Genomic DNA, 21,456 nt, shown 5'->3' on the forward strand with positions numbered 1-21,456 from the left:
TGTTTGACAATTGCTTAAACACAAGCGTTCCGTGTAACGATGAAATATGGATAGAATAGGAATTCGTAATGTGAATAATTTTATTTATTTATTTATTTATTTATTTATTTTATTTATTTATTTATTTATTTTTTTTTTTTGTACTAAGGGAAGCAGCAAAGGAAATTTATGAGAGAATTTTTATCTATGACTCATGTCATAGGTGACTCGTGATTCATGTTCTTCCTATGAAACTGTTCGATTGGGAAATTAATTTAAGCATGACAGAATAAGCATTGATAATGCACCAAGTCATATAGTCCGAAAATCAGCCAACAGAGGGGCGAAAGTGCGCAAACTACCTGAAGCCACAAGTATATTTTTACTGAGCGGCACCTCAATTTGTGTAATGAATTGCACATGAAAACCTTTGCGCAAGATGGGTGTGGCGTTAACTCATATCAGAGCAGAGAAAATGTCATGTTACTCCAGCATTTTTCAGCGACCTTCCGCATTCTGCTTATTCACCAGATCTGGCTCATTTGGAGTGTCATCTATTCTTAAACTCAAAACTTCCTGGCAACATTTGAATCAAATGAAGGGGTCATACAGAAAGTAGATTAGTATTTTGAAAGCCTCCAAGAAACTCTTGCGCGAAAAAATCGCGAAGCTGGAGAAACGTTGAGGCAACTGCTTTGTTTTTCGACGGAATTTTAAATTTACTTACCATATTTTAACTTCCAAACGATTATTTTCCTCTTAAATGTTAGGAATAATGTCACAGTTATTCATCCTCAGGAGAACAATATTATTAAGCCTACATAATATGTAGGAAATAAGTTGTTTTGATGTTTGAATTTCATGTGGAAACCAATGGTTTGGACGTAAGAAAGAAATAGAGAAGAAAAGTAAGTGAAATTGAAAATAAATTTAAATGAAAATAAAACTTCTCAAGCACTGTTACTTATTTCTTTACCTTCTCCCTCTCATCTTCGCTATTCTTTTTTATCAATTTTAATATTTCAAACGAATTGATTTTTTTTTTTTAAGCTAGCGTATTAATTTGAATGAGTAGGCAGGGTTTAATCGCTTAACTGGTGTCTTGTAAATTAGTTTTGCGAATAAATCTGATATAGATCTATTTCTTGTTTACCATTCTGAGTTTTAAGTATTTAATTTTTACTCCTACATAACTTTGATTTTAATTAACCTACGAATCATTATGTGTTTGAATAATTAAACATATTGAGTGAAATACAGTGGACCCACAAGTCACGAACTTAATCATTTCCGTAACTTTTTTCGCGAACCGAAATTATTTTTTCCTATTGAGATTAACGTAAATACAAGGAATCTGTTCTAGTTACAGAAACATGGTATGTATATTATGTTTTTAAGTGTTTTTTTTCTTTGATTAACAATATAGCAATAACAGAAAAAATGAAAAAAAAAAACATAAAACGAACAAAATAAAGTTTTTGAACATACGACTATGATAAAGTTTTTGAACATACGACTATGACAAATAATATTAACTGCAAAGACGTAAGATTGTGGGCAGAGGCGTGTGTTCATTCGTTTCCCATACTTGTTTGTGAATCGATTTGCTCGCAAACAGGATTTGTGAAGTGCGTCCACTGTAGCTTGATGGGTAAATTGACAAAATAGTGTGTGATTAAATTGAAATTGTATATTCAGAAGAAGTTAGAGAATAATTTAATACTTTTAATCCACTTTCTGTACAGAATTTAACTTGGAATATTTTTCGAATAATGCACGTATATTTTATATTCCCTTCAGGTGTCCTCTTTGCCCTAAAGGTATTGACAACAAGAGGTCTCCCACAAAGGGCGATGTACGGACCATTTGTTGTACCTATGCAGTATGGAGCGTGGGCTGAATTAATTTTGATCCATCTGCTAGTTCCTAATTCGTCTTTTATTGGACATCTTTCTGGAATTCTTGTTGGAACATTGTATGCTTACACATGGATAGGAGACCTTATTAATTCTATAATCACGACTATAACAGGTGAGTTATTAATTAACTCGTTATTCTTAATTTAGAACCCCACTGCTAATGAAAATAACAGGACAATTATAGCACAATATTACCTAAAATAAAGGTTCTCAAAATAGATTTCCGCGCGAAAAGTTTAAGAATCTGCAATACATTTGCTATGTAGTTACTGATAGACAACTTCACTTCATCTTCATGCAACGAAAACACATCAAATAGATCGTGGAAGGAGTGCTAGTAACAATGTTTACGTTGTTTGTGTTAGTGGAAAGTATGTATTTACCTAAACAGATATTGGTGCCAGTAAAGTATGTTGAATGTTCATTGACATTACCATTTTCCCTCGAACGGCCAAGCTTTGAAAGTTACGCGAACGGTAAAGTGGAAAACCTAAGTGACGTCAATCTATATATTAAATTTTAAACACATTTCTTGTAATATCTCTTTAGAAATATATATGTAGCCATCTTTTAAAATCATTTTATCCTTCAGTCTATAAAATCTTTTTATTACCTCATCACACAAAGCTTAGTTTAGGTTTATAATTTTTCGAATACTTCTAGGTCCAATAATTTCCTTTTTCACTCTGCTTAGTCACACCAAAGAAACTTGATTTTTCACACTTTCTGTTCACACACCCACTTTTGACACAAGTCACATTTCACTTTGAACTTCTTGTTTTCTTTTCTTGTGCAGAGGAAACACATTCCTCGTTTTGTATTCTTAGCCTGATTTTGACCCTTGGTCATCCCTTCTTCAGTTCCCTCCTTTAACAGCACTTCAGGGAAAGCTTTCTCAATATCTTTCTTGATATCCTTGTGCATATTTCGTGTCAAGAGATTACTGAGAGAGGCCCTAATTCCTTCCATAACTCTCGAATGAACTCTTCTGGTAGATTTTCCCTTCCTCTGGTCCATGTGTTTGGTTGTGTAAATGAAATAAGCATTGAGAGTATTGAGAGCATTATTATTCTATTTTAAATATATATGCCCGGGTTCAATTCCCGGCGGAAGCTCGTGTGGTTCGGATTCCACGTTAAACTGTAGGTTCACGTCTCTTATAGCTTCGCTGCTCAACAGGACGCTAAACTAAAATCAAATCAAATATTTTAAATATAAAAATAAAAATAATAAAATTAGACATATTTAAAAATAATGAATTTCTGCTACAAGTTTATAAATTAAGTTGAAATGTTTGGGGAATCTTAGCTCATCCACTCATACTTATTATGAATGAAAAATGTTGGTATCGTATACGTAAAGAGCGGGGGACCTAAGGTTTATCAATATGATTAAATATTATTTCGTCGTTAAATGGCGTAGCTCAACGAAGCACAAGGTTTCCAAAAGACAGTACTTTAGAAAGGGACATACAGCTAGAAGATTGATATTTTTCAACATATTTGTTAGAGTGAATAACGAAAACAGCCGGTGGGGATCAAAGATATCCTGCTTGGCCGTCTGAGGATTAAGTATAACGTTTTCAGACCATTATGAAACTCAAATGTCTGCTTCGTTTTATTTAGTGGTTGTATGTTTGTGTACTTAAAGAACTAATTTTAACAATTTTTAATCTTACCTTACGACGTTCATTGCACATGGTATACTTAAAAATGAAATTGACGAAATTAAACGCTTATTATTAATAATCTGTTACAGTTTCGCCAGTATGTATTTGCCTTCGTCAGACACTGTGCTGAAATATAATGCCGAAATTGTAGCACAATATTTACTTTGATCAGGTTTTATTTTTATTAAGTTATGTGTAGTTTGAAAGCTAAAATTAGCAGCATTCGTATGGAACACAATGTCTGCATAAATGACTTTTAATACTATATTCTTTATTCTTGTCTCAGTAAGAATTTGTCAATTCCTGTTCCCATTAGGCGCCGATTAGTGAACTCCATAATATACTTTGCAATGGAATGAATGTTGTGAATATTATTATAGCCTCTCAATTTTGCAATTACATCAATAACTTTTTAAATTATATTTTGATGTTAATGACTTACCGAAACAAGGAATATTTTAGAAAGGTCATGTAAAAATTATTGTAATTTTTTGTGTAGTAGAGCTACACTATACGAACAAAAAAATGGATAAAATATTGTCACATTATGTGTTAACCATTTTGTGTCTTCCTTATTTACGTGAATGTTAGTGCCTTCATAAACATTTGGTCGATTTTGAGAGTCCGTTTGTTATGTGGATACAAGTGCCGCCCATAAGATCACTACAGAAAATTTACTGAATTACCAAACTAATGACTCATCATTGGCTAAAAAATCAGCGACTTGTTAGAAGTATCTTTTCATATAGAACTATTGGTAGTACTTCTATCCATTCTCAAAAATATTGGACTTGAATTTACATATGTAAAAAAATTAAACAGCTGTCATTAGATCTTCATATTGTCAAAATTCTGAAATCATTGCGTACAATTTATTATAAACAACTAAAAAAATGTATATACTCATATGTCTGTCATTTGTACAAAAACGTTTTGTGCGATTCTAAGCTTTTCTCAAAAATTTTAGCCGTACATTTTGAAAAAGTGAACTGTTGTTAGTGGCAGCTATGTAATGTAGCCACAAAATCACGTGACTTCCCAATGAACGAAGAATAATAATAAAATATAATTGTGGACATTTGTTTCTATATAGGAATGAGGAACGACCGAACAAAAATTTTAGTTATTTTATTTCGTTTAATTTTATTTTAATATGGAGTATAACACCTGATTGATAACTATAAACATTTTGGCAATTAGCGTAAGTCACAATACTTGATGTGGTTAGCGTAAGGCACAATACCCATTGTTTACGTGTTCTGGCTTAGACTATTTTTCGCGTCAGCCTGCCTCACAGCCCTTTTACGTCTGTCCTTACATGCAATGTGACACTTTTTCCGTGACTAAAAACTAGCGAAGAAACGTGTTTTCTATCTGTCTGCATGCACCCGTCGCGAGAGGAGAAAAAAACAGTTTAATAGGTAGAGGTTCTCAGCATGTCTAGTTTGCGCGCTTTGCACGATGAAAATGGGAAAGACCTGCATGTCGCGGGAAAAGATTAACTCATATTGATTCATGGGCGGAACAACTACGCAGTACATTTTTGATGCTCTCGTTGCGACTCTCATATACAAATTATTGTAAAAGAAAAATAATTAAATACTTTGTTAATCCACTTTACAATTTGAGAATTAAGTAACAGCTGATATAGGTTAAATTACTTAGGGAAGGAATAAATAATCTTGAACTGTAATGTAAATTGATTCACCTCGGGAGTTTTACTGTGAAAGCAAGTATGGAAAGCCACAGACAAATATTACAGACACTTGTAATTCAAATAAATAATTATAAAATATCAATAAGTAAAGAACAATCAATTATCGAGTCATTTGAGTCATGTAGAGTAGGTTTAAAGTGTACAAAGCTCATGGGGGAAGGGGGGGAGCTCAGTAAATATAATTTCCTCTCGATTTGTGAAATTTCAGATATATTTTGGAGCTGCTTCGTGCTATATGGGTAGCAAACGCGTGTTCTTCACTGGATAGCTGGGTTCGATTCCCACTAGGAGCACGTGATTCAGATTTTACGTTAAACATTAGGTCTACGTCTTGGTGCTGAAAATGAATGATAGAATGAAAAAAAGTAAACGTAATCTTCCAATTTAACGTCCCATGCTTCGTTAAATTCGTCTCTTGTCCATCACTAGAAGTTTCACTTTCGGAATCATGTCATCAATCGCCGAATCGAATCTAGGTCTTCCCTCTCTAGATTCATCCTCCAAACTCATCCGTCCATATTTTAGCTGTCTTTACCATGTTTTAATAGTGTTTAAAGATGGGTTTTTCACTGTAACCAGTTTTCATCTCTGCATAGATGTCCTTGTCTTTCGTCCACTTTAGAAGAACTTTATATTCCACTTTTGGCACTTTTGCCGATATTCCACTTTTACCACTTCTACACTTTCACTCTTTCCAGACGCCATATCTTCAATAGTTTTGCACCTGGAAGCATAAAATATACATATTAGTCTCATCAGACGTTGCCGCTTTTCGTACATGATTTGCATACAAATAACTAAAATATTTCTATATGAGGGCAAAGATATATTGACCCCCCCCCTCGCATTTCAGTATTCGTATTTTTAGACTTAACTCTGTTCAGACAAAATAAATATATACCGTATTTCTTTTTGTAAAGCTGACTTCCTATTCATGTTTGAAGTATGTAGATCTGATAAAGGGTCTATCCTAATAAGATAATGAAATCGACCCTTGATCCAAATTGGGTCGCTATTGACCCAAAAGGTTACCTTTGACCTAAAACTACCTAAAAGAAAATTTTGACCCTCCACCCCCTCCCCTTACCGAATTATCGTATCATACATGCTCAAAATGGAATATTTTTTTAATTTTGGTGGGGGTGATCGAAAAATTCTGAATGTTTCACAGATTGTAGATACTATTTAGATGTAAATGTTCATTTTTTTCAAAACCATCGATGCGTATTTTCGTTATTTTTTTGCGTGGTGAAAATTTCAAAAAATTGTACGAAAAAAAATTTTTTGGGGGGGACACGTCGCTGATTTTTTGGTTAAAAATTTGTTGTACCCCAAGCTTTTTATTTTAATTTTATTTTTATTTATTTATTTATTTATTTATTTTTGTCAATAAATTAATGTTGAAGTAATGAAGATCCTACAGTGGATATAATAACAGATGAATTTTTTACTTATTTCAGTATAACAAACTTCCACTATAAGAAATAATTTCGAAGATACCCAGATGTCCTTATATTGGTATTTTACTATGTTAACCTGTTCTATTATTTGAAGCTAGTAGAAAAATTTTTCTCGAGCTAATATGATATAAGCATGCTTTTATATCGAAAAGTGCTTGTTCAGCATAATGCTTTTCTTTTCTCGCCTGGAAGTTTGAATTTAGGGGATAAAAAAAGAGATAAATTGAATAACTTTCAGGTTCTAATATGGTTACTCCAGCAGGACAACAACTTTGAGATTATGATATGGTTATTTATCCAGAAGTACAACACTAAGTTGGATAACTTGGAGGGAGAGATATTAATACTAATTTTAAAATCAATCAAGATAGCTCAATACCAAATCTAACCTGGGACTCTCAAGTATGTTCTTAAAATGGTTTCTTAGTTGTAGAAGTTACTATAGGTAAGCAAAGTAGTAATTGAATAAAACACAGAAAAAAAAAAACTTAAAAACTTAGTCTCCAAAATATATATATCTATATATTTTTCATCCCTGCGTCATGTGTGTGTTTAATATGACAAAATATTTTGTGAAGTCTATTGTACCCGTTCTCTTCTCCATGATCAAGCAATCATAAGCGTATATTGTCAGCAAAATCAACGAAGGAGTAATTGGTATATTGTATCCAAAGTTATACTACATATCTCATTTTTGGATCAAAAGATCCAATATATTTCAATCAAAAATTTTCTTCTAGAACTTATATCTGGGTAACTACATACAGTGTAGCCAAACCCAAACTATCAGTTAACTCACTATGATGTGCTTATTCCGTAGAAAATAACGAAAACTCTAGTTAGAGGCTGTTCAAAAATCCCTGTTGCCCCTGATCCAGAAACTAATTATTGGCCAAGATCGCAATCTTTTGATTTTTTTTTTTTTTGTGTTAAATTATTGTATACGTGTAGGATTATAAATTGAAAAAAAAAAAAAAAAAAAAAAGGTAAAATACATGATTGAGATTTTTCTGTTACCAAATATTGCTTAACCCTCGTAGCCCAGGGGGGTGCACGTGCACCCCAACTTCAATTTTTTATGCACAATTCCTTTGTGTGATTTAGCAGAAATGTATGCATTTAGGACATTGCTTTTGTAAGTGTCACGTTTCTTTGAGAAAACTTTCAGAACATTTCAGCAAATAATTAGACGTGAAATATTTAGTTTTGTTAGTGAGGTGCAGCCGCACCCCCCGTTGGTGCTTAACGTTTGTTGTTTTTATTTCTTCACTTTTGAGATTTCTGAGTTGCAAACACTGATTGCAGTGCTGATTTTGTGAACACTATTATATATACTAAAGCTTGGCGATAGTGTTTTGTTCGACTTTGATCTAAGTTCAATTGTTTTAACCATAGAGTCACTGATGTGTAATCTGTTTTTGTTTTTTGCCGCATTTGACAAAGTTGTATTCTTTTGCTGTTTACTTCTCAGTGCTGAAGGTTAGTACTTGACTTTGAACCGTGCGTTGTGATGTTTCAGAAACGAAAACGAAGCCCAGTTGCTTCAACTTCTCGTGCATCGGGTTGTAGTCTCACAGAAAATGAAATCGTGAGATACCTTGACGACGAGGACTACGACGATCCAGTGTTTGCACTTTCAGAATCAGATACTAAAGAAGACTATTTGCAAAGTGAAGAAGAATGTGCTGACATGCTTTGTGGATCATCTAGTGACAGTGAAGCTGAAAATACAGCCCATATTAGCAGTTTTATGACAGCAAAATCTGGTGAGAAGTGGTTTAGGGAGCCGTTTACACAGAGAAGATATAAAGCGCATAACATATTACACCAGAAACGTGGTCTTACACAACACAGTGCTTCCGTGACTCAAATGGACGAATCATTCAAGTTTTTTATTTCAGATCAAATTATTGATATTGTTGTGATTGAGACAAACAGAAAGGTAGTTTCAGTATTTGATAAATGGAACGAACATCACCCTGAAAACATTTGTACCTGGCAACCAACAGAGAGGACAGAAATAACGGCTTACGTTGGTTTGTTGATTACTGCAGAAGCTTTGAAAGCTAACAAAGAAGCAGTCAAAATGTTGTGGACGAGTGATCTTGCATATTGTCGACCGATATTTCCAGCGACAATGTCAAAGAACAGATTTGTAGCTTTGACATCTTTCCTTCGATTTGACAATTTAGAAACAAGAGAAGAACGACGAGATGTAGACAAAACAGCTCCCGTAAAGGACATTTTTGAAATATTTGCTGAGAATTGCAGGAAAAACATGAATCCGGGACCAACTTGTAGGGTTTAGGGGGAAGGCTCCGTTTAGAGTGTATATGAAGAATAAGCCAGATAAGTATGGCCTAAAACACTGGGTGCTTGCTGAGAACGCATTCCCGTATGTACACAATATACAACTTTATGCTGAGAAGATAGCAGAGAAGGCAGAGAAAGATCAAGGGAAACGAGTAGTTCTAGACCTTGTAAGCCATCTGCAAGGTGATTATGGCATAGCAACAGATAATTTCTTCACAAGCAAGCAATTGGCCGATGTCCTATTGGAGAAGAACCTCACATTGTGTGGGACCATAAGGAAAAAAAAAAAAAAAAACAAACAAAACCGACATTCCGTCGGAGTTTTTACCAAACACACGACGAGAAATATACTCAAGTGTATTTGGCTTCACTGAGAAACACACTTGTGTCGTATGTACCAGTCAAGAATCGAGCTGCTGTTCTTCTATTAACAGTCAAGGATTTGCACGAGTTTTATTTCTCCGTCCAGAGATGGAGTTAGCATCGCAGTCGGTCTTGAGTTCGCTCGCAAAAGCATGTGTGAAAAAGTTTGTTGTTTCATTCAATGTTGTCATCTCAATAATGAAGAAGTGTTAAATACAGTGAAATCAGTTGAACACAAAAAACATAATTGTTTTATATATACAATTCTTTTGTATATTTATACGTGTGTGTTTGTGTGTGTATTGGTAAAATTAGTCATGGTTTCTCGTCTAATAATAAGAAAACAGTCTATAACATGTCATGAAATCTCAAACGCCCTCCAGTCGCCCCTTTTTGTTCCAAGCCTCGTTTAGAAAAGAAAACGCCTGTGGGAGCGTTAAGCCTTTGTTAAGAACCAGTGACTTAAATAATGAAAATATTTTCAAGATTCTCATCATTATTCCGAATAATTGATCTCTTTATAGGCTATATTGTTGATAGGCACGTAGCCAAGGGGAGGATTCGGACCCCCTTGAAGTCTCACAAAAAGGAAAAAAGTATTGAAAGTTTGCGATAAATGGGAATTTCTTGTTTTATCCTCATTCTTGTGCATTTTTAGAATACGAAATACCAGTAAATTAAATACATTTAATAAACACCTGCAGAGAAAAGGAAGAAATGAAATGATTACTTGTTCTGCATTGCTTGGTATATGTGTTTCTAAGGAGTATCCGATACATTTTATTATTATTATTATTATTATTATTATTTTTATTATTATTATTATTATTATTATTATTTCTGTGTGCACGAAAACGCGTACCAATGAACGCAATACGTTATTTTTATTTTTGTAAGTAACCTTTTAACTTCTTCCTTCTGTTTCCAATATTTATATATATTTTCAACCCATCAAGTCTTTTCTTCTGTTACGAAATAAAATACTAAAGTATTTAAAAACAGATTTTGTTCGATTTAGAGATGAAAATTGTACAGTAATTTGGCTGTCCGCAGATGTACATCCAAACCCGATTACCGTACGGATGTATGTATAATTATGTTAACGGATAATAATTATATTAAACTTTGTAAATTTGTTCCTAAAATTAGACTAAATTTACAAAAATGTCGGGATATTGGGGGTCCGAAACCCCAAAACCCACTCCCTGCGTACGTCCCTTGTCTTCACAATCCTGAGTTTGTGATGTGATGTGAAATTGGTCATCTCAAAATTTTATCTCGTAGAACACGTTATGCTCTCCTGGTCTGTAGTTTGAATACATGTATCCATGTATCAAGTTCAGATACATGAGAACTTATTTGATTTGATGGGAATTTAATCACTATATATTAAGTACTATCCAGGTTTTCTTTTTGTGGGGGGGTGGGGGGGTGACAAGGGGAAGTCTCGTAAGCACGTAATTCTAATGTTTTAAAATATCAATTTGTTTTCAAAATAATAATAATAATAATAATAATAATATAATGCAAGAGTTCTATTCTTGCTTAAACTTTTCCTTACTTTTCATTATAAGAACCAGTTTAGTTTGAAGGAACTGTATTGTGGCACAAAGAAAGTCAAAAAAATACTTCCGAGAGATATGTAACTAAGTAAAATGTCTGCTATAGCATATAACAATAATAACAAGAAAACACTGAGTGTATAGTTCCATTACATTTAAAGTTGTAAACAGAACATAAACGAAATTTTAATCCTATTTAAAAGTGTTCTTTCTTTTTTTTATTCCACCAAGGGGCAATGGCATCACCGTATGTTCTTAGACTTAAAAGAAGACGAAACACATTGCCCAAAATTTTTACAGACTCGAAGTAATTTGAAACAAAATAATCTCAAAAGCGTAAAAGTATGTTTATTAAAAACGTGCTTCAGTTTCGGAGGGGACATGAGCCCCCAGGTCCCCCCTGGATACGTGTCTGCTATATATGCTTGCTGTGGTGGAAGCTTCACGTTGATCTGTTTCAATAGTTTGAACGGTTGTTGCCATAATTCATCGATGGATACAGAGAAAAATATATAGCCTTTTAAATCACCCCTAAAGATAAAGTATTTGTATTTACTAATATCTGTATTTGCTAATGTTTTGACCTCAGAGACGTACGCAGGAATTTATTTTGGGAGGGGTTCAAACCATTTCGGGAGGTCAGAGGTTATATTAAAATGTGTAAAATTGCCCCTAAAGTTAGACTAAATTTAGAAAAAAGACAGAATTTCGGGGGGGTCCGGACCCCCAGGACCCACCCTCTGCGTACGTCCCTGGGTAAATGTATGAAGAAATGTTAGAAACTTTAATTGAAAAGTACAAGGGTACCCTGTAGAGATAGTCAATTCTGAAATAGCCCTCGATCAAGCCATGAAAAGTATTTTTTGGAGAAGGTTTACTTTTATAGAGAAAGTTTTTTTTTTTTTTGTTTTTTGTTTTTGCGCCTTATTTTATCACACATGTAATTTCGTTTACGTTATGTTGTTCCTACATGCATCAATATCCAAACTGCCCCAGCAAAAATACAGAACCCCAGACAAAATTCTGGGAAAACCCATGGTTGGGGCCGGTGCAGGGCCATACACCGTCGTCTGGTTACTCTATTTTTATATATATCATTTGTTATTATTTATCAAATTTAATAAAATTTTAAAACGACAATATTAAAAAAGACACTCTTCTGTCGCCTTGAAATACAAAAGCATCAAATACGAATTGAAAGGATGGGATTTCAAGGAAAAAGAATGACCCAAAAACTTGTCTTGAGAACCAAGTAATGAGAAGAACATGTTTGGTAGCAGCAGTCTATATCTATAGCACTAACCGTGGCGGGATAGTTCTTTCAATGTCCCATCCTTCTGTTGAACGCGCGGTCAGTATCCTTCCCCGTGTAGAAGCTGTCACTTACTCCAGAAAACTCGTCCTATAGAGCGGAGATGTTCATTCTTCTTTGACGTACGTACCTCGCGCTCACTACTATCCTTCTATCCTCTCTACACAAAGATATACACAAAATACAAATGACAGGAAAAGCAATCGGCAACTGCCACTCAGCATTCACCGGGCTTGTGACCGTCAAGAATGTGTAACACAGTGATTCTCAAACAATTTACCTCTAGACCCTCTTTAGAAGTCAGTAAAAGTTACGACGTCTCCTCTTTGTATAATACTAATGTCACAAAGTCATTTACGAATAAATATTTTTAAACTTACAAACTCCTTGATATTTTACCGATTTTGGGAGTTGTTACCAAACAGTTTGAGAAACACTGGTACAATGTCTTCTTGGCTGCTTTCCCAGACTTGCTTCGGGCTGGTCAGACTAGCGATTTCTTTATTTATGCTAAAATACAAATAATGTTATGATTGTTTGGTTATTCAGCGCAAGAATACTGTTACTACATTATAAACTACATTTAAAAACTTGGAAATTTAGGTAATGTTAAGTAGTTATTTGAGTGTAACATAAGTACATAAGAGTCTATGTGAATAAAAAATATGTAGCATAATATTTGAGTAAAAATAAAGTATTGCAATAATAATTTTCATTTTATAAATTATTTAGATCATTCTTAGTTCTCTATTTTGAGTCTTTATATCATATTATAATACCCTAAGTTACTTTATTCAATATGAACAAGTACATCAACATGAACAAATTCAAATACATACACAGCGCAACTATAATACAAAGAACAACAAATAAACACAATAGAAGTGTACATTATTAAGAAAATATTTACATTATTTATATATTTCCTAACCATGATCCAGTAAATCATGGCATTTTCCAGCATTTCGAATAACACGATAGAAGCAGTATTATAAAACATTACAAGAGTAATTAACGAACTGCAAATATACAATAATGGTAACAATAATTATATACACATGCTGAACACGATTATTTAGAACACAAATTCGTTGCAGTAAGTATGTACATTATTACATCTATTTCATCTTTGCTCGATCATTGTCTTTTTTTCTTGGCGATCTTGCTTTGAGCACTTAGGATATATTCCGGGTCTCTGCAGAGCATGCCACGTTGTACCATAGAATCTACTATCTCAGGAAGCATACACTCTTTAAAAAACCTATAAGTTTCGGTAGCATAACATTTTCCCATAATTCTTCATTTCTTCTTACTTCCACAATGCGTAAAGGTGATTTATCATCAATGTATATAACTAAAAAGCATTTGTCTAATTTGGTAATATTCAACTAGCCCTAAATTTGGTAAGAAAAAATGCCCCTGTCTTTTTCTTTATCTCTTCAGTGACATCCTTATTTCTGAGTAAAGGAACACACTTTACTTCCACTAACGCATCATCTTCTACTACATATCCTGAAATATGATTAGAAGAGAATTAATTGATAGACAAGAATGAAAATAGATTAAAAAAAAAAAGTAATATAATAATCTGTCTGTCCCTTTCCCATAAACAAAAAGGAAGTGGTTTGGTTTCGTTCAGATTCAGTCCTCTAATTATAGCACACTTAACAAACAACACTTATTAGACTTAAACACTTATTATATTATATCAACAAAGAAGTTGAAAAATATTTCTTACCATCTGGACTAGTAGCTAAGAAACTATACTTAGAATCAATATATAATCCTCATTTCTCTACTGTCACATTCTTCTCCGCAAGCTTTCGTAGAGCAACATCTTCATGATTTCTTCCGTATTCTATTGATGGTGTCGATAGATTTCTCTTGTGTAAAATGTCTTTCATCAACACATGGCACGAAGTGTGATCTTTACATTTCACAACTTTATCGAAGGTGGATGACGAGAGACGGTTGCGGCGATGTTCTTCATAAATCGAATTCCCATGCTGTCCGCGAGAGGATACTTCAATTAAAGTTCTTTCATCTGAACTGACCTAATATGAAAAATAATGTAAAGCATTCTTGAAACAGGACAGGGTGAACTGAAATTTGTAAGCACAAATAGCTACTTTTCCTACAAACATTAAAAGGAATGTTCATTAAACATATCCTTCAAAATTATCTTTGTCGAGGTATATGTTTGCGAAATATGTAAAAACGAAGTTTCGAGACAACCTGGAATCGTAGAGTTGAAACATATTTTATAATTCCATGAATCCACAGAACTGGTAGCCTCCCAGAAATTCTTGTAATTTTCTCTACTTACTCAATGTGTATCCATCCACACATAAATTATAAGAATTTTAAAAGAATTTCGCTTGATTTCAATTAGTGGAGCATGACATATCAATTCTGCGATTCATGATTGTCTCTGAAAAGGAAGAAACAAGTGAGTATCGTTCCACAGTGTGAAACTACGGTAGACTTCCAAACTATACAAATTACATAGTAAAATTGGAAATAGTAGAGACCAGAAGTAGTTGATTTCTACCACTTCCGGTTTAAATAGAAGATTGTCGAAGGAGATTGTACCTATTCTTGGAACGATGAATTGATTCTCAGAAACCTCTTGTCGATACCTCTAACCGTTTTTGAGTTATGACAAATACTATTGAAACCGGAAGTGGCCGATTTGTATAGCTTCCGGTTTTACTTGAAGATTGGTGAAGGAGATAGGACATATTCTTAGAATGCTGAATCGATTTCTGAAAACTGCTTGTCGATAACTCACAGTTTTATGTCAATGAAAATCAATATTGAAACCGGAAGTAGTAGTGAATTTCTACAACTTCAGGTTTTAGTGGAAATACAGAAGTCGAAGTGTTTTGTTTCCTTGACACCTTGAATCGATTTCTGAGAACCGTTTGACGCTAGCTATTATCGTTTCTGGGTTATGACTATTACTGTTGAAACAGGAAATGGTAAAAATCGACCACTTCCGGTTTAAGTAGGAGGTTGTTGAAGGAGATGGAATCTGTTCATGGGATGCTGAATCGATTCCCGAAAACCACTTATCGATAGATTTTACCGCTTAAATTGTATGAAAATAGCTCTTACCGTTTTTGTTGTGATACCTGTTGACAGGCAGACAGATAGACAGACAGACGGACGGACACAGCCTTTCTAAAGGACTTCAATTTCTTATGAATAGCATAGTTTGGAAGTCTAAAATTAATCCAGAAGTTTCAGAGGCATCACTGTGATACAATGATAGCTACGTGATATATATAGAGACGTGCAGATGGACGGGGGTCTATGGGTTCATACCCAACCCATCCCAGAAAATTCTGAGCAAATGAAAAAAAGATACTCCTATAGAAAAATAAATAGCAAATTCTACGTTTTAGAAGTTGAAAAAGTCGGATCCCACTGAGAGATGATTTTTTTCTTCTATCATACCACTTTTCTGATACAATTATCATCAGAGCTGGTAATTGCGTGTCAAAAGGTTTTTTTTTTTTTTTTTTTTTTTTTTTTTTTTTTTTTTTTTTGCGAATCACGTTTTCTGACGTTCAAAATGCTGAGCAATTACATTTTTTTTTAGTTTCTACCAGGAACGAAGCCAGAGTTCTGATTTGGGTGGGGGGCATATATACTAAACTAGTAGTATAAATAGCAAACTAGTATTTATATACTAGTTTAAATATTTGGAAGACAAGTCAAGATTTGGACCCCGTGCTCCCCCTAGCTACATCCTTGGTTTCTACACAACTTATTTCCGCTAGAAAGTACCCAAGTGAATTAAATAGCTGCATAAATTGCTTGCTATAGTACAACATGTAAATAAATTTTAGGGAAAAAAAAATCATTCAAGTCATAGCCTACGATGCGGGGGCTTGCGAATATGATTCCCGATGTGAACACTTGGTCGACGTTGAAAAAAAAATGGTGGATCAAGACGACTAAAACTATAAACCAGATGAGAGAATAGAGACGCATGCTAACATGGAGAATACACTCATTTGTAGCTACAATATATGAAATGCACTACTTTTCGTAGTGACTCTGGCGTTTTTAGCATGCCTTGAAAGAAAGAAAAAAAGCGAAACAGATACCCTACTATGGCACCTGAAATGCCCGCGACTGAGTCAATACTTAGAAACATTTTGGCAGAACAAGAATGAGGAAAACCAATCCGGCAGGAGGGGAAGTACAAATGACATGCCAATTCCAATGTGAAAACCCTCTGTGCAGTACAAATGAAAAAAAAAAAGTCTTATCAGATTTCCTCGTTTGCTTGCTTGCTTCTCAATTCTTGGAATTCTAACCCGAAGCTAGTCAGTCACGTGATGTGCAAAGCAGAGAAATTCTTGGTTCATCTGCTTGCCCCACCGTTTCGCGAGATAGGATGTACTCATAACTGATAGATGAGACATTATTATTATTATTATTATTATTATTATTATTATTATTATTATTATGCAAACTAATGGAATAAGGGGCGGGACAACTTCACACTTACCCGTCCGATTTTAAGATTTTTCACCTCAAATTGTTAGTTTAGGTCAGTTGCTAAAATTATTATTTTCGAAAGAGTTCTTTTATACTAGAAATAAATTAGGGAGAGGAGGGATAGTGTCAAGTTGTCCTCCCATGAACAATATCCATATAGTTATACTGCATTATATAACTAGTTGCTCGTCAGTTTACGCAGTTCTGAAGCTGTCTATCTCAGTTTTGCAAAAGTAAATATTTTATTTGACAAATATGTTTGAGGACCAAGTGGCTTGTAACTATAATCGTACTTCTTCTCTTTAATCAACATCATATTCGTATACATCGCTCTTTGTCATGATATACGAGGGCTGTCTAAAAAGTATCCGACCTTTGGCCAGAAAAATAGTTGCGAATACCTGACAGATTTGGGACTCTAATCCCCTTCAAAGTAGGCCCCTTGTGCTTCCACACACTTAGCCCACCGATCCTTCCACTGCTGGAAACACCGCTGGAAGTCTTCTTTTGGAATGTTGTTCAGCTCCGTCTTCGTGTTCCGCATTATGTCTTCTCTACTCTCAAAACGGGATCCCTTCAGAGGCGTCTTCAATTTTGGAAACAACCAGAAGTCAAGGAGCCAGGTCTGGAGAGTAGGGAGGTTGGCGAACGGTTGTAATTCCGTGTTTGGCTAAGAACGTGTGAATCAATTGGGATGAATGTGCTGGGGCGTTGTCATGATGGACGTGCCAGTTCTTCGCTGTCCACATGTCTGGTCTTTTGCGCCGGACTGCGTCACGGAGTCGCCTGAGAACATCTTGATAGTACTCCTTTGTCACTGTTTGTCCTTCCGGTGCGTACTCGTGATGCACAATTCCACGGGCATCGAAGAAAACAGTCAGCAACACCTTGATTTTGCTTCGCACCTGCCGCGCTTTCTTCGGCCTTGGAGAATCGGGATGCATCCATTGAGACGATTGTTGTTTTGTTTCTGGGTCGTACCCGTACACCCATGACTCATCTCCAGTTATCACGGAATTCAGATACCCAGGATCAGTGTTGGTGGTGTCCAGAAGGTCCTGTGCAACGTCGAAACGGGTGTCTTTTTGTTCCTGAGACAACAACTTGGGTACAGATTTAGCAGCCACTCTTTTCATGTTCAAATTGTCACGCAAAATTGCATGTGCAGAATCTTTACTCACTCCAACATCTTCTGCAATCTCCCGCACTGTCAAACGGCGATCTGCCATCACCAAATTTCGCACCCGCTCAACAACAGCTGCATTCCGAGCAGTTTGGGGCCTGCCGCTACGCTGCTCACTCTCGACTGATGTGCGGCCATCTTTGAATCGGTTGAACCATTGTTTAATTTGTGTTACACCCATCGCATCTTCTCCAAACACCTGCTGAATCTTACGAATTGTTTGGCTTTGAGAATCACCCAGCCTTTGACAGAATTTGATGCAGTATCTTTGCTCAATTCGTTCAGTCATCTTGCGAGAAACACTAAATCCGACGAACACTACCAACAGCACCTCACTTCGCAACCACCAGCTCACGACTGGCACACGCGAACGCGGTGAAAAAATTCAAGCATGCGCATTAAAGTTCCTCCTTCCACCGTGCACGGTGGCCGCCTGAGAATCACTACTTTGCGTGAAAAAAATTAAGGTCGGATACTTTTTAGACAGGCCTCGTATATCATTATAATAATTAATTCCACATAATCTCTAGTCCATTAGCATTAAATTATTATTATATTGTGCTAAAGATCGAACAAAATGACACGCACAAATTTTATACGTACCATGGAATATTTCAGAACGAAAATGATTCTCACATTTGAATATTATTATATTATTTAATCGTCAACATTATTTATATCTTCCTTACTGTCCGATCCCAATTGACAAATATTGTACCTACGTAAACCAAGATTTCGAAGATAGATCATAGACCCCCCTGGTATGACTTACGGTTCACGATTATCCTTGCGAGCCACTGTTCTTAGCACTCTAATTTATTGAAATAACTTACAATACACTGGTACCCTTGTTTGGTTCGCAGTGAGAGAGTATTAAATGTAGTACAATATTCCGTCCCAGTATAAATAGTGAGTCAATATATTACAGATTGTATATAGAAACTGGTAGGTACTGAGAACAACGAAAACAAAACATAAATAAAAAACGAGAGACAAAAATAATGTAAATATACATTAAATAATAAGTGAAACGAATATAAAGAGTTATCTTCCATCATACTCCGGTAACACGAAGCTTATATATATATATATATATATATATATATATATATATATATATATATATATATAATCTTACCTTTCATCAAGCTATCTTGAATCTTCAGCGGTTCCTTGTTCTTGTTAACATGGAGAAGAATCACCAACAGAAACAACAATTTAAGTTTTGCGACGTTTAGCGGCGCCTCGAGCAGATTTTGAGCGCTTATTTCGTTTTCTGGTTTTTGATAAAGGTCGTTTACGAGCCATTATGTATTTGCAGTATATCAGCTCATGCCTGATTGGTAACACCTTCAACTCGTTAGCTACACTGCGAAATAGGTGATAGTAGGACCTTGTAGTTGTAGAACATCCCGTCGAAAATGCGAGTGGCGCTAGCGTACAGATGTTCCTTTTAAAATGTTAACACTTTGCACAGTTATTCTCGAAATGCATAAAGTACGTTGGTAATACATGATGAAGTATAATATCCAGAGGAAGAAGACATTTTAGTGCTTAGAATTATATATAAATGTTGAAGATCGCTGGCCTCTTTCGACAAATATAAGTAATCAAAAAACGGATTTGCGCTGTGGTGTGCAGTTTAGTGAAATTTAGCATTCCAATATCTAGTTCTTAAGGTAATTGAAAACAAATCAAGCTTCAAGAAAAATTTAATACCATTTCATTCTAATCAATAATAATCAGGGAATAACATATTCAAGTTTCGGAACGAAATTTTTATTAATTATTTCACTATATTAGAACAAATTTTAATTAATTATATAAGCGCATATTGATTATATCAACATAAAATTTATCATTACTGCTATTAAATATATTGCTATAATGTTATATACTCAAATCATTTCCTTAAATTGCGTTCTTTAGTATTTCTGAGTAGAGTGCCAATGCCCTTAACGGAACATCACGACGCGAAGATATCTGAAGGTTTAGAAAGGAAGCCCGAAATAATCCTCCATTACAATGATACAAAGGGAGGCGTCGATACAATCGACAAAATGTGGAAAGAATTTTCTACCAAAAGGAAAACCAAGCGATGGCCTATGACAGTATTCTTCAATATGTTAGACATTGGCGCTATAAACGCTTTCCCAGTTTGAGTGACAAAATTCCCCGAGTGGGAGTTACAGAGAAAGGACAGGCGCAGAATATTCCTCTTGTCAGGGAAAATGTTGCTTTTGCCTCAAATTGGAAAACGGAAACAAAATCCTGTGGGTCTCAGTTACACAGTGTTGAGCTTCATGAAATACTTGGATCCAACTGTTCAACTAAAGAGGTCTGGAGAAGAGGACATTCCAAGAACGTCTGCTTCCCAGAAAAGTTCGCATAACATATACAAAATGCATGAAGTTTGTTTGCACAGAACACAGTACTGTAGTATCGAAAAAACCTTGCAACATATGTACGGAGGGTGAAGAAAGATGTACGTAATTCTTCAGAAAGACAACCAACTTTTTTTTTTACTCAAATTATAAGTTGTTTTCATTACTTGTGTATTATAACTAAGGACATAGGTGCATTTTTACCAATCATGGAACATTTTTGCAAACTCGAATTCAATCAAGTTGCAACGAAAGCAACATCATTGTATTGGTATTGATATTCGAGGTGAATAACATGGCGAAACAGCCAATATTTTCTCCTGTTTCTTTTCCTGTGTACAAGGGTCAAATTTATAGTACTGTGTATTAGCCCTTTTACAAAGGAATCACAGGAGAAAATTGTATTGTTTGCCTTTTGTATAAAACGAAACACAGAAAAAAATGACCATTTTACCAGGTTATTCAACTACCCGAAGGATCCAAGAGAGTAAGTACGCATTATAATACAATAGATAACAAGGTTTTATGACAAGTTTGTCGGAGAATATAATTACCTAAATACAATAAAAATATACTAAATATGTTAAAAGATTGTGTTTGTTAATTCCAAATAAAAATATGGGCATATGTCGGACAGAAGGGGGCCAGAATTTTTTGCCAAAAATTGTTATTTTTTAAAGCAAATATTGGCTAATTTTGGTTAGATTTCGATAGTTGAGGTTATTTATGTTAGCTTTGAGTAGATTAGGTTAAGGTAAGGTTAGGTTGGGTTAAGTTTGTTTTACCAAAGACATTTTTCACCATTCATATGGTATTCGCAACGAAATATGTACGTATTTTGAAGTCTTAAGTTATTTCTAATTACATATAACACTTTCCGAATTGTGTTTTCAACAATTGTATTTCACAAATTACTCACAAATCAATTACCCTTTCATGATATGAACTCATTATTTCTCTAAACATTCTGTTTTTTACTAGTTTTGGCCCGCTTCTGTCCGACATAACCCAAAATCTGAAGCTTGGACACTGCGTTAAAGAAGAAATAAATATTTTAATATGGGGTGCGCTTGCACCCCACCT

The 21,456-nt window shown here is 34.8% G+C and overlaps 1 protein-coding gene across 4 annotated transcripts in view; it reads left to right on the plus strand.

The window, feature by feature from the left end:
- Positions 1-21,456, plus strand: part of LOC145693468 (rhomboid-related protein 4-like) — a 45,753-nt gene that overhangs the window by 18,675 nt on the left and 5,622 nt on the right. For 3 of the 4 annotated variants that reach the window (XM_081769501.1, XM_081769503.1, XM_081769504.1), the window contains exon 4: positions 1,780-2,010. In XM_081769501.1, the coding sequence (XP_081625627.1) occupies positions 1,780-2,010 (231 nt within the window). Of the gene's footprint in view, positions 1-1,779; positions 2,011-6,982; positions 7,147-21,456 lie in introns of all 4 variants that reach the window. The other variant, XR_014132783.1, reaches the window with a different exon arrangement.

Source organism: Thermobia domestica, chromosome 8 (genome assembly GCF_964235325.1).
Source record: "Thermobia domestica chromosome 8, izTheDome1.hap1.1, whole genome shotgun sequence".
Lineage (NCBI taxonomy): Eukaryota > Metazoa > Arthropoda > Insecta > Zygentoma > Lepismatidae > Thermobia > Thermobia domestica.